Consider the following 14,362-nt stretch of genomic DNA (forward strand, 5'->3'; position numbering starts at 1 on the left):
AGTAGAGACGGGGTTTCACCATGTTGACCAGGATGGTCTCGATTTCTTGACCTCGTGATCCACCCACCTCGGCCTCCCAAAGTGCTGGGATTACAGGCTTGAGCCACCGCGCCCGGCCTACCATGCCTATTTCTAACGCAAGAGCTCCTCCCATCAAAATCTACTTTCCTAATATAATGGTTTCTGGGGCTCCATTCCTCACTGAGCTTATTAGAGCTTCTCTATCTTGGAGATAGAATGGGAAACAAGAAGATGGGGCCATGGAGCTTCTGCCTGAGATCGAGGATGCATGATTTTCCAGTCAGCACTTACCACTGTCCTCTCCTCTCCTCGGGCAGCTGCCCCCAGGCTATCACATCTTCCACTGTTGCTTCATGCTTTTATTTTGCCAATATTGCTTTGTTGGCTTTGCTCAACGTTCTGCAGATGCCGAGCTTGTTTGTGTTAGCTCTCCAGGGGATCAGTCAGGAGCATTAAGCTGGGTTTTAGGAACTTGACCTAAGTTTACCAGTGGCCAGAGAAGTCTGGAGGGCTGAGGTACAGCAGAAAAGTAATGCATTCCTATCATAATTGGCTAGAACAGAGGCATCGGCCAGGCTGTTTGCTGAAGCTAGTTCCAAGGCCCACACCAGGTGGCGGGAAGACCCACACCCATGAAATCAACACCCAGCAGGGGTCAGCTGTTCATCAGGTACAACTTCCAGATATTATCTTCCAGAGGTTATCAGAACCTCTACTACCTCTGCACTGAAAGTGTACTCATTCATGAAGACAAGAAGACTGTACACGCTTGGAGTTTTAGAATCATTAAGTTTTCTTTGGGCAGAAAAATGACATGAAATGGCCAAAACTCATCTACAGTGAAGTGACTTAAGATGCTGTGGAGCCTCCTCATCATCCACACACTTGGCATATATTCCTAACGACAGGCTATGAAAGAAATTAGGCCTGTCCACAGAGAAGCCAGACCAAGATTTGATTTTTTAAAAATTAGGCAATAAATCATTAAATAGTAAAGCCCTGTCACGTAAGATTAAAGGGTTACACAATCTCTCTAGATTTCATGTCATACTGCAGCACTGGCCTGTGCCTTAAATGCGGCTGGCGCACAAAGTGCATCTGAGAAGGAACTCCAGCTCTGCCTGCATTTAGCCATGACCTTCAGCAAATCATTTAACCTGTGTTTTCATTATAGAAATGAAAACGTTTTCTGAAATATAACACTAGACATAAAAGTCTGGGGGGAGTTTGATTATGCCACTCCGTCAGCCTTCCCACTCTTTTCCTCATAACGAATTTATTCCTCCTTCAAAGCCCACGCAGATGTTAAGATGGCAATGCTTAACCATATGTGTTGGCTGTTTGTGTAACTGTCACATCTGCCCAAGGCTCTTTACATCATTCTCAGTGGCTGGACCAATGTGACCTAGAGAAGTGCTAAACAAATATTAGTTGAAAAAATGTTATCGGCCTAGATTGGGGCAATTGAAAGTGACAAGTCAAGTGGATTAGCTGAATGCGAATTCTGCTAGGGACACAGAGGAACTGTACCTTAACTGTGGATTGCAGCGCTTGAATTATTAACAATTCTGGGTTCACTGCACATACGCTGTAGAAAGCTATAGGCTCTTTTCTTTGACAACTATGTGCTTTGCCTTACAGAATAAATCATGGTTTCTTCAGCTTTCATCAGTTCATGTGGGATTGCCTTACCATCTCTCTGCTGGGAGCAGAGTCCAACTTCCAGAACAGCAGAGAAGGTCCCGCTCTGAGCTTAAAGCTGTAATTTATACCAGGTGGAAATAAATAGTTGAATTTATCTTCTAATCCCTTGTGACACCTCTTATAAAGAACTATTACAAAACATTTCATAGTTTTATCCATATCAAATTCCTTGCCAAGCTGTATTTACATTGTATTTGGAGTAACAGTTTGGGGTTATGTTTGCGGTGGAGTATCAAGTGGTGATTATTGTATGCATGCAACTTCACAGGAGCAAGGAATGTGCTGGCCCTTCCCAGCAGCAAGGGAGAGGCCCCTGGCCTGCCTCGACTCATTCCACTCCTAACTCTGACAGACTCTCCAGCAATAATGAGACGTAAGCCCCAAAACTCAAAGGCACAATGAATCACTGCAGTTCCAGAACAGCCCAGAGGCAGCCACCCAGGGAAGGGAGCCATTCTGAGCCATGAGTTCCCCCAAGCCTGAACTGGTCCTTCGAGCTTCACTCCCTGGAGACTGTGGACACATGCTGAGAGGACCGGGGTCTCCTGACTATGGCCTCCACGTGCTAGGCACTGGGCTGACACAAAGTGGCCTCCTGAGCTTTGTGCAAAGGAATCATCAGAGGCATCTAGTTAAGAGACAGGGCGTGATTCAGCAGGGCTGGGGTGGTATGAGACTCTGCGTGCCTGATCTACGCAACACACTTTGAACATTACGCAGCTGAAGGACTCTATCTCAACATTGCACATCTGAATCACCTGGGAGGCTTCCTAGAACCATAGAGATGCCTACGCCTTACTCCTAATTAAATCCAGTTGGGGGTGGGGGTTGCTGGTGCCCAGGCATCAGTATTTTTCTAAACCTTCTCCAGGTGAGTCTTAAAGTGGTCAGGTTCAAGAACAGCTGATCTAAGTTTTCAACTCCACTATAAGCTGGGAACGGCCTCAAAGAACATCTTCCTGGAAGTGGCCCAGACTTAACTCTGTTGGTCTTAACTGCTTTCAGTTTTCTTGTCTCCACTGACCAGTTATATCATGTGCTGAAGGTAATTAATGGCCACCTCTCATTTTAACTCCTTTCAACAAAGGAAATTAGCAGGACTATTCTTCTCTGTATCTCACCCCAGTTCCTGACCCAGGGCAGTGTACTTGGCAGGTTAACACTTGGCGATGCCTGATGTTGAGGTGTCTTCCTCTCCCCAGCCTGAAATAGGTTCTAGTGAGCAATTATCACACCCAAAGAAAGAAGATTAAGGAGTCTGCAGCATTCAAAGACAGAAGAGCACTGAGAACCAGCTGTAAATGGTGATTTACTCTTGCTAAAACGATTCCTTAAGCTCAACAGAGGAGTAAACTTTCTTTCAAATGCACTTAGTGTCAGGAAAACAAACTGTAATTTTCTTTCATTATTTGACTGGACTCAATGCATTCAAGTCATGAAAGGTGATGATTCCAAATTCAGAACAAAATAACACATGACAACAGAAAGACAGTTTTGCATTTTATCCTCATTTTTAACCTACAAAGTGTAATGTTCTCATAAAGTATTTTAATAAATATATTAAGGCTTAAGGTAATTACTGGTTTGCGTGGAGGGTGGTTAGCTTTCTAGCACACTGGTTTACATTCAGAATCTTAAAAACGGAAACATTTGGCATCTTACAGTGAGCGATACAGAACACTGGCTTGCCCCAGTTATTTTTTTCACTCTTCAACATGTCTTCATATTATCTTCCTTCCTTCTGTATCTGATAGACAAAGAATGACACAAATTTTTGGTTGAGAAAAGCCAGTTGATTGGGATGACTAGAAATGTTAACTTTTTCCGTAAAAAAGCTTTCACCGAATCACTGGGCAGTTAGTAACGCAGCTTACAAATAAATAAAGCTGAACCAGGAGGCTTAAATGCTCTTTAAACAGCAAGAAAAGCTGCAGACCATAAAGAGGAAGGGAAGCAATGAAATGGTGGTTTTAATACATCCCAAACTGGAAGCAGGAACCCTAACACAAAGGCAGTTTGAATGCTCTGCCATCTGTAAGAAAGTGGCTGGCTACAAGCCACCTCACACAAAACACCCACTCAGGCCTTCCACCGAGATCTGCTTGTTACATTCTCATTATGAATCCCCAGCAGGTACATCTCAATATAAATGTGTAGAGGATGCTGCTGAGGACCTCTAGGTCACCTAAGCAGGAACTGCAGCCATCAAACTGGATTACCACCATGTGTCCGCAGAGAACTCCCTGCCTACGAATGAAACTAGTAGTGCTCATCCCCTGTGCCCGAGGACCATCCGCAATGGAGGTGCTTTCTTGCAAGAGAAGCAGCAAATGCTGACAGCGTGTCCGATAGGAAGGGCTTCTCAACAGTCACATCCCCTCCCAAGACGCTCTAGATGGACTCCAGAATCCAGTCACTGCTGGAGAGGGAGGAGGCAGGCAGTGACAAGTCCCGAGGAGGGCCTCGGTCCCTCCTGTCACGCAGGGAGTTCTGCTCTTGGAAATATTCTTCCTCTTCATCGAAGAAGCCATTCTCCAGGGCATAAGAGCAGTCTGGGCTGGAAGCTGCCTGGCACGCCCCCTTGTACTCCTGAATCGACTCGTAAAGGCTGTACAGTTGGCAGAGCAAGGACATGTCCAGCTGGCGGAGACCAACCTTGAGGGAAGGGGTGGGGAGGTAAAAAACAAGAAGTCAGCACTTGAGTTTCATTTCAGTGGAACACTCAGCCAGCAATCTGTGCCTGCCAGCACATTCCTTCCACACGGTGAATGATTCAGTGCATCACTTGCATGCTTTGGACTTCCAGCTCTAAGAATGCCTTAATTGTGTAATGCCCATGCCTCAGACGTTACTCAATGAGTCCTGGGAGGATCGCACCTGTGGGGCAGCCAGCCCAGCCTGCAGAATTTACCCCGGCGCTCCTGAGTACACCTGATGAAGCAACAGCATTGTACATCCTGGTAGCCCTAGCTGCTTTCGCTTTGGATGCCAAGAAACGAGTGTGTCATTTCCTCTCCCAATCAGACTCAGAGAAGATCCACATTGGCCTTCCCTGCTACTGTGTTAGGATCTGAGTGATGCAGTCATTTTCAACTCCCTGGGTCAACAGATTGCCTCTTGCCGGTGACAGCAGCTAGCCAATGTGGCATGTCCCTGGAGCACCCACCTCTGTGCAGATCAGTGGTCACAGGTTACACTACCTCCCTCTCCTCCAGGCAAGGTCAGTCTTACCCCAGATGGTTCTGGGCTCCTCCTCAGAGCAACTGACTGAATATGAGGAAGCCCCATAAGATGCAGGGGCTCTACAGTTCCTCCTGAAAACTAGCCCCATAAAACCAGCGACAGCAGAACAAAGAACACTGACAAAAGTCACATACTTGTTTATCTCCCAGTTCCTCCTTTCCCCACCACCCATCCCAGAGAAAAGAGCACAGTCAGAACAGGAAATGCATCGTCTACATCAATACCAAAGAGAGAAGAGCTAAGCCATGTGGAAATGCAGCGTAGACCAGCATCAGCGCCTCTTAAACTTTAAAGTGCATGAGAGCCACTTGGGGAGCTTGTTCAACAAAGCAGACTCTGATTCAGCAGGTCTGGGGCCACTGGGTGGCTGTGCTTCCACCAAGCCCCTGTGGTGATTCAGTGATTCTGTGCAATGCTGCTGTTCCGCAGACCCTGCTCTCAATCACAACAGGAAGAAACCCAAGAAGTCACTAGGGGACTTGCCAACCGCCTCTTGGCTCCTGAGCAAGGTATTTATCACCTCTGGGTCTTGCTTGATGGCAAAATGGAACAACCATTTCTCTTATGGAGCTATTAGGGAATTTCAATATCAATCCATTTCAATAAATAGGATTCCAGTGCCTCCTGGGCTAAAGCACTAAAGATGTGTGAGTACGTGCATGTAGAAAAGCACACAGAAAGTGTCAGAGGATTTGCAGATTTTATAATCACCGAAATGACTCATTTACCTAGCAATGAGATTTTCCACATAAGACAGTATGGCTTTCACAAAAGGAGGCTGAGGCCCAGTAAAAAGTGTTCATCTTGTAAACAAACTGGGTGTTAAATTCCACGCTTATACTTCATACACTCCAACTGCTCTAAATTGCCAAATGAACACTGGCTGCCTCTCTACTACGGCCTGAATAGACCATAAAAATCAGAAGTATGTGTTATTACATAGCATACATACATCCCCCCCCCGCCCCACACACACACACATTCAGAGATGAAGTTTTGTTTTGTCACCCAGGCTGGAGTGTGGTGGTATGATCATAGCTCACTGCCACCTCTAACTCCTGGGCTCAAGGGATCCTCCTGCCTCAACCTCCCAAGTTGCTGGGACTACAGGTGCATACCACCATGCCTGACTAATTTTTTAAAGAAATTCTTTGTAGAGATGGGGTCTCGCCATCTTGCCCAGGCTGGTCTCAAACTCCTGAGTTCAAGTGATTTTTTTGCCTTGGCCTCCCAAAGTGCTGATATTACAGGGGTGAGCCACTGTGGCCAGCCTACATAGCATATTTTGCTAAGACACATGAGAAGACTTCCAGACAGAGAGGTGGTTCTGTTGCTACCACGACTACTCATGACACTAGAATTTCTAAAAGATGACTTTCCTAGGAAGAGACCTGAGCCACAAGTCAGGAGCGTGGTCTACGGGCCCAGCTTTGCCATTCTCTGTGGCTTGGTTGAGGTCCCGACCCTCCGCCAGCCTATAAAATGAGAGATTTGGGCTGGCTCATCTATGGCTAGAGCAAACACTTTGTGACCCCATGTAAACTCTTGCTTCTCTGTCCTAAATGAACTGCACGCGAAAGAGAGACAGTTTCCAGGGCTGTACTGAGAGGGCAAACTTCATTCAATGGCATCTCAAAAGTAATAGGTAAGCAATGGGTAACTCAAGAGATGCCCAGGCTACCACGACCAAGGGCAGACACCACCACTTGCTCTTTTTCTTGATTAGAGTTCAAGATAATGTATGTTTATCAAGAGGGAGAGAGACAGCATACCTGGCATTTATGTTTTAAAAATTATTCATAGTTTGGGAATTTTCTATTAAAAAAAAAGAGAGACAGAGAAAGAAAGAAGGAAGGGAGGAAGGGAGGGAGGGAGGGAGAAGTAAGTCAGTTTAGGATTTTTCTTTTTTCTTTTTTTTTTTTTTTTGAGACAGAGTTTCGCTCTTGTTACCCAGGCTGGAGTGCAATGGCGCGATCTTGGCTCACCGCAACCTCCACCTCCTGGGTTCAGGCAATTCTCCTGCCTCTGCCTCCTGAGTAGCTGGGATTACAGGCACGCGCCACCATGCCCAGCTAATTTTTTGTAGTTTTAGAGAGACGGGGTTTCACCATGTTGACCAGGATGGTCTCGATCTCTTGACCTCGTGATCCACCCGCCTCGGCCTCCCAAAGTGCTGGGATTACAGGCGTGAGCCACCGCACCCGGCAGTTTAGGATTTTTCTATTGAAAAAATAAATAAATAAAAAGTACCCAGAAGATGCTGATGCCCAATTCCAGCAAAGAACCAGTGATTTTGACACAAATATCTTTCTGATTTTCCTGGGCTACTTATATTTATTCTCTTGCAAGCTCGGAATTTCAGGCCAGCCAAGCAGAAGAGCACAGAATTAAAAGTGCAGGCTCCGGAACCTGCCTGTCTCCCTGCCTGGGTTCAGATCTTGGCTCTGCCACTCACCACTGAGAAACACGGATAAATGCTCAGCTCCTAAAAAAAAGTCAACAGCCTCTGTTGTCATTGTTGCTATTATTTCTGTGGCTTCTTTTCCACTCTGCTAGCAGGCAGACTCACCTCAGGAAGGAGCAGCAGGTGCAGCCAGGCTGGAGACAGGGGCATCCCTGTCTCACCGCATCCATTCCTCCCGCTCCTCTCCCGATCCAGCACTGAGGTGGTACATGAGAAGGAGCCAGCTGGTCACCTTCGCTCAGAAGACAGCCAGCATAGTCAGGCAGGGTAACAGCGTGCCAGTGACACTGCCTCGTGAGGAAGGAAGGGGAGCCTCTCAAACAGGAAAGAACTTGGGATATCTTACCTCAAACCCCAAAAAAAGTACCTTCCACACCAGTGCACTCCTCTCAAACCAATGCGATTATTTTATACAAAGCCAAAGCCTCCCAGCCTGTAGGCCCCACAGAGCCCTTGATGCGGGGTGTGACAGCTCAGCATCGAAACAGATCTAATTTCACTCTTTCCTAACTACCCTTTAAATATCTGAAGGTCATTTTATTTTCTACCACCCCTAAGCCCTAAAACAAAAACCAAACCTGTCTTCGTCTCTCTCAGGCCCTTCCACTATTTTCATTTTGACCCCCGGTCCACTAACCACCCACGGCCTTTCCTCTACACTTGCTCCTGTTTTCCAGGATTCCTCTGCAGAATTGCATCTGGATACCATCAACATGCCCCAGGAGTCTGACTCGGCCAGCTCTGACGTGCCTATCTTTTCTAGGATTTAATAAAAGGAATATTAACTTTAATCAAGAAAGTCACGCCCTCTTGGAGTCACGTCGGTATGTGCTCAAAAATCACGGAAAAGGTTCATCTGGAATCCTAGATCTACTTCCCTGCTGAGTCCCTCTGACACCAGTAGGGTGAGTAAACACAAGACTCAATTTCTCACCCCAGGAATGAACGATGGAAAACACCTAAGTAGCAGCGGGCACCCTGCTATCGGAGCAGGTCTGATTTTCTCCTTCCTGGGATGGTCTGAGGTTGGCCCAGGTAAACGCAGGAGCCTGAACCCTTCAAGGTTTCAAAGGCTCTGACTCCCCATGACCCCATTCCAGCCAGACACGTGGCTCCAGGCATTTCTCCTGACAGCGCCATTTCCAAGGTATTCCTGGGCCCACCGGGGTGATACGCCCAGCAGGTAGTCAAAAGCAAAGAGGATCTCTCCCTGGACACTTCTGCACTGTAGCACCTAGATGACTCACAAAGCTGCCTTGTCATCAGGCAGAACGCTGGCCTAGAAAGAAATTCTGACCCGCCTAGGAATACAGTGCAGCCCCGAACACACCTATTACACAACCCGACACATGGCAAGAGTTCAGACGGATTTAACAAGGATTAGATGCACACATATACATATGGACATACACGCACACGCCCGCACACGTCCCAGCCTCTCATTGCCGTCTTCAGGCACCAGACTAAACTTCCTGATTTAGCAGAAATCCTCTAAATCAGCTCAGAGGACAAGAGGTAAGTCGCTGCACAGTAACCCAGACTTCCTAGCCTGGTCCCTCTTCCTCAGCTGTGGCTGTTTAAACAGTAACACTTAGATTTTCTAGAGGGAGGTGGAAGATCGTTAGGCAGCATTCCACCATCATGTGTGACTGTTCTTCAGGCTGATGCCCTTAACTCCCCACCTGCACAGCCAGACTGTCCCCCACCACACCCCCATCCCCGCTGCATCTATTAATGGGCTCCTCGACCACCCCACCCTGTGCCTGATTCCCTGTACTCTTCAGACTGTGACTGGTTCAGCCGATGTTCATCTTCTCCCCTCAGCATCTCTGCCTGTCTTGGGGCATTTACTACTCTCTGTATTATCAGTGTGCATTCGAGTCTTCTCCCTCCTGACAGGACAAGCTCCTTGAAGGCAAACACCATTTTCCTTTTGGATCTCTCAGTACCCAGCCCAGAGACTCGAAGAGCAAAAAGGCAGATATTTGGTAAATCAGTGAAAATGCCTGGCTGCAGAGATCTCAGACACCCTCCCAGAGAACACGTAGCTGCAGAAGCGGCCTGGCAGTGGGGTGGTGCTGGCACCCACAGACCCCTGGCTGCATTTCTCAGGCAGTCACAGAGGCGCAGGCTGAATGAGCAGCCCCGAGTGCCCTGCACACCACACAGTGCCCCGTGGGAAGCACCACACCACTGAGTCCCCGCGTGCTTCCCACTACCACATCGGGGGCCAAAGACACCCTTGAACCAAGTTTCCTGCAGGAGTGCTCTTCAGAAAGCAGATGTGGCGATCAGTCTCTCTACACTGAAGGTATGTGGGTCTTGGATGCAGGAAGGGGACAGAGGGACCATCCAAAAGGACTTGACTGCAGGACACAGTTAAGTCACCATGAACAAGAACTTCTCACCCTTCCAGAAAATAAGAGTGTTGGGGGAGCCACTGAGCAAGCCACTCTGTGCAGAGGAAGCCTGCATCTCAACGATGTGCTCCACGTGCCCTCGGAGGACGGCTGCTCTCCACATTCACAGCTGGATTCAGAAAACACAGCTCTCTTTGGAAAGCACACTTTTTAAAAATGTAGACAGGCTCATTTTAGAAAAACATGGAATGCTCAAACTCTGCAATGTGTGGTCTCTTATTCTCAACTTTAAATTCAAGAACAATCAGCAGCTTCCATGGCTGTAAAGCGCAGGTCCTTCCGCTCTCCGCGCAGGCTTCCTGCTTCCTTCCTGCTCACTCACTCCTCCCCTCCCATGCGCAGAGCTCCCCTCCACCCCTCCCACAACACACACAGGTGGCCCCGCAAGCCACAGCATTCCCAACAAAGGGGCCAAACAAGCCCAAACCACCCTTGAAACTGCTTCCTTTCACTTGGGATTTTCAAAACTTAATAGGCTCCACACACAAATACACTTCAGACGGGCAGTGGCTCCCAGTTGGGTGTCACTTAAAGTCTCTGACTATCTCTGGAGGCTACAGGGGGAGAGAGTTCTTCCTAACTTAAAGAAAGGACAATAGAAACACAACCACTAGGAAACAAGGCTTAAAAGATGAGAGGAATCTTTAAAAGGAAATTTGTGTTGATTTAAGCCAAAACATCATGAACCACATTAAGATATTTTTTAGAAATTAAAAAACTGCCAGGCGCAGCGGCTCATGCCTCTAATCCCAGACCTTGGGAGGCCGAGGCAGGAGTATCTGCTTGAACCCTGGAGTTCCAGGCCAGCCTAGGCAAGATGACGAGACCCCCATTTCTACAAAAATATTTTAAAAATTAGCTGGGTGTGGTGGCATGTGCCTGTGGTCCCACCTACTTGGGAGGCTGAGGTGGGAGGATCACTTGAGCCCAGGAGGTTGAGGCTACAGAGCTGTGATCACAACACTGCACTCCAATCTAGGCAACAGAGCAAGATCCTGTCTCAAAAAAAAAAAAAAAAAAAAGAAAGACAAAGGCCCTTGCCTAAGGCCAGCTAATCAGTGGCAGAGAGGGGAGGTGACACCAGGGCTGCAGGACTCTGAAATGGTACTTTCACCATCAGCCTGCACTGCCTATGCAGGGAAGGTGGAGAGAGAGGTCCCAGTCTCAGCAATGGTAGAGCATCCTGTTTGGATCACAGGCAATTTTTATTTCCAAGTTTTCTATTATGAAAATGTATTAACAATGAGAAAATTTTCACCGTTATCTTTTAAAAACACAAGGAATGAATAAGTATATACAGATGGCTTACGAATTTATTTTAAAGACTTGGTAAATGTTCCAAATCTAATCACAGTGTCTAGTTTATATCTGCAGGCCTGGACTGTAACTGATGAAAAAAGAGGCCTAATCGATCATAACCTGATTTCTGATAAAGGATGTGTTGACTGAAGGATGCTGCCCTGCATACTGTTTAGAAAAAGCCAAAGAGATACTTCATCAGTGTTGATGCAGTTGGAGACGGGTTATGAGCTCAGCTACCACGTTTGGCAGAAACACGCTTGGAGGACTAGGCTCCCTGGTGGGTTCTGTCTCTGTGCTCACTCAACAGCTTCTGATGACGTGGTCTCCTACGCAGCATTCTCCTCCCAGGGGCAGAAACACACTTGTGTCATTTGGTCAGCTTCATCTCCTGTTAATATTTTAGACCTGCCAAGCTAAGGACTAGACTCTGAAGAGCCATCAGGATTCGGGGACAGAAGATAAACCAGGCTGCATGACTGTGCCCCCAGATTAAGCCCCATTAAATCCAAAGCTCACCCCACCTCTACACTTTTCAGGAAACTCCGGTTTGAGTTGGATTTTCTGCTGACTTACAAGTGAGGGGATCCACATTGACACAGAGCCTGTTCTGGAATTTAACAATTCTCAGAAAGACATTCTTGTTTATCTCTAACCTAAACTAACATTCATACAAAAACTGCCATACAAAAAAAAAAAAAAAATGACATAAGCCCATTTCCTCTTGTTCTGTCCTGGGTACAGATGAAGAAAAGCAGTTGATCATTTTCTTTAAGAAATGTCTTTGGCCGGGCGCAGTGACTCACGCCTGTAATCCCAGCACTTTGGGAGGCTGAGGCAGGCGGATCACAAGGTCAAGAGATCAAGACCATGCTGGCCAACATGGTGAAAGCCTGTCTCTACTAAAAATACAAAAATTTAAAAAAATAATACAAAAATTAGCCGGGCGTGGTGGTGCACACCTGTAGTCCCAGCTACTTGGGAGGCTGAGGCGGAAGAGTGGCTTGAATCCGGGAGGCGGAGGTTGAAGTGAGCCGAGATTGTCTCAAAAATTACTGAAGGTCCCAAAGAGCTTTGGTTTATGTGGATTATACCTATCAATATTTACATTACTAGAAATTAAAACTGAGAAAAATTAAAATATATATTAATCCATTAAAAATAATAAACCCAGCCAGGCATGGTAGCTTACACCTGTAATTCCAGCACTTTGGGAGGCCAAGACAGGTGAAGCATTTGAGCACAGGAGTTCAAGACCAGCCTAGGCAACATGGCCAAACTCCAGCTCCACAAAAAATATAAAAATCAGCTGGGTGTGGTGGTGTTTGCCTGTGGTCTCAGCTACTCAGGAGGCTGAGGTGAGAGAATCACCTGGGCCTGGGAGGCAGAGGCTGCAGTGAGCTGAGATCTTGCCACTGCACGCCAGCTTGGGCAACAGAGTAAGACTCTGTCTCAATAATGATAATAACAATAAACCCATTACATGTTAACATATGTAACATTTTTATAAATCTTTTTACATGTCTGGCTTATCTGGTTCTGCATTTGGTCCTTTGTGGCGTGCTGTTTTGGTTGAAGTAAACAAAGAAAATCTGGCCTCACACAGCTATGTAACAGGGAAAGGAAGGAGTATTTCAAAAGCCTTTTCAGACAATTATGGCTATTCTTTGCTACCACCCTTTAGTTGATTACTGTTTAGTGTGGAATTTGGAACTATACCAATGAAATGTTCACACTCTATTACATTAAAACCCATCAGTCTCGCATTTTGAATGGATCTTTTAATATCAAGCACTAGTCATATGAAAAGGGTGGAAAATTGATTCAGTAAATTATGCAGGATCTTTTAAATGTTGGTATATTTTCTTAGATAATAACCAAAAAGTCATATTTGTCAATATCACCATCACGTAATTATGGAACCTCTGAAAGGATATCGGGGCCCCAGGGATCCCCGGGCCACACTTTGAAAACTGTTGTTCTTCAGATATCCACTTGTATTAGTTTAGCACATATTCCTCGGCACTATGCATACTCATATTGCTTTTTCTCCACTGGTACCGCATACACAAAGTTAAGTAAGTATTGTTTTGTAACTTTACACTCTAAACATCTTTCTATATACAAATATAGTTACTATTTTCTTTTCAACAATTGTACAGTATGCTATCACTATTAGAAAAAATCCTGGCCGGGCACAGTGGCTCCCGGCTGTAATCCCAGCACCTTAGGAGGCTGAGGTGGGTAGATCACGAGGTCAGGAGATCAAGACCATCCTGGCTAACACGGTGAAACCCCGTCTCTACTAAAAATACAAACAAACGAACAAACAAAAACAACCAGGCGTGGTGGCACATGCCTGTAGTCCCAGCTACTGGAAAGGCTGAGGCAGGAGAATTGCTTGAACCCAGTAGGCAGAGGTTGCAGTGAGCCAAGATCACACCACTGCACTCCAGCCTAGGCAACACAGCGAGACTCCATTTCAAAAAAAAAAAAAAAACCAAACAAACAAATCCTGCAATACACATCCATGTGCAAGTGCTGTTATCCACTTGTGTGGACGCTTCTGTAAGATACACTTGTGAATAATGAAATCGTGGGGGACAAGGGGGAAAAGGGGAGAATGCCCAAGGCGCATATCCAATCCTTCCCAATCCCGGGCCTCAAATCCAAAGCAATGGAAAATGTAATGGGAAGAAAGAGATTTACTAATAAAGTGATTCCATTTGGATTACTTTTCATCATGAAATAATTTTATGTCTGTATTGGTACAAAAAAGAGTCACTAATTGGCTTTAGCTGTATGAAGATTTAACAGTCATACTGCACACATTTTACATTCCGTGTATGACCTAAGTTACACATATTTTTAAATTATATTGCAATTCTGCTTTGCTATGTAGTAAAAAGCTATTTCAGAGTTTTTTAAAAATGCAATTATAGGTTCAAAAGACAGGAACATATTCAAATTTTATAGGTATTACCAAACTGAGCTCAAAAAAACCCTGCAGCACATTATACTCTCCCCAGCAATGGATAAGAAGGTATACTTCTCCAAACCCTCGCTGTGACAGGATCATGCTTCTTTGTCTTTATTGGTCTTGGAGGTACAACATACCTTTCTGTCTTAATTTGCACATCTGTGGTTAGAGGGATGTGAAACACCTTGCCACTTCTCTTTTAACAGTGTTTAACTTGGATATTTTCTATCC

At 46.0% G+C, this 14,362-nt stretch overlaps 1 protein-coding gene across 1 annotated transcript in view; it reads right to left on the reverse strand.

The window, feature by feature from the left end:
* Positions 1-3,212: 3,212 nt before the first annotated feature.
* Positions 3,213-14,362, reverse strand: part of FAM89A (family with sequence similarity 89 member A) — a 19,088-nt gene continuing 7,938 nt past the window's right edge. Inside the window, exon 2 of the mRNA XM_017526521.2 lies at positions 3,213-4,380. Coding sequence (XP_017382010.1) covers positions 4,117-4,380 — 264 coding nt within the window. The 3' untranslated portion in view covers positions 3,213-4,116. The remainder of the gene's footprint in view (positions 4,381-14,362) is intronic.

Source organism: Cebus imitator, unplaced genomic scaffold (genome assembly GCF_001604975.1).
Source record: "Cebus imitator isolate Cc_AM_T3 unplaced genomic scaffold, Cebus_imitator-1.0 Scaffold42, whole genome shotgun sequence".
Lineage (NCBI taxonomy): Eukaryota > Metazoa > Chordata > Mammalia > Primates > Cebidae > Cebus > Cebus imitator.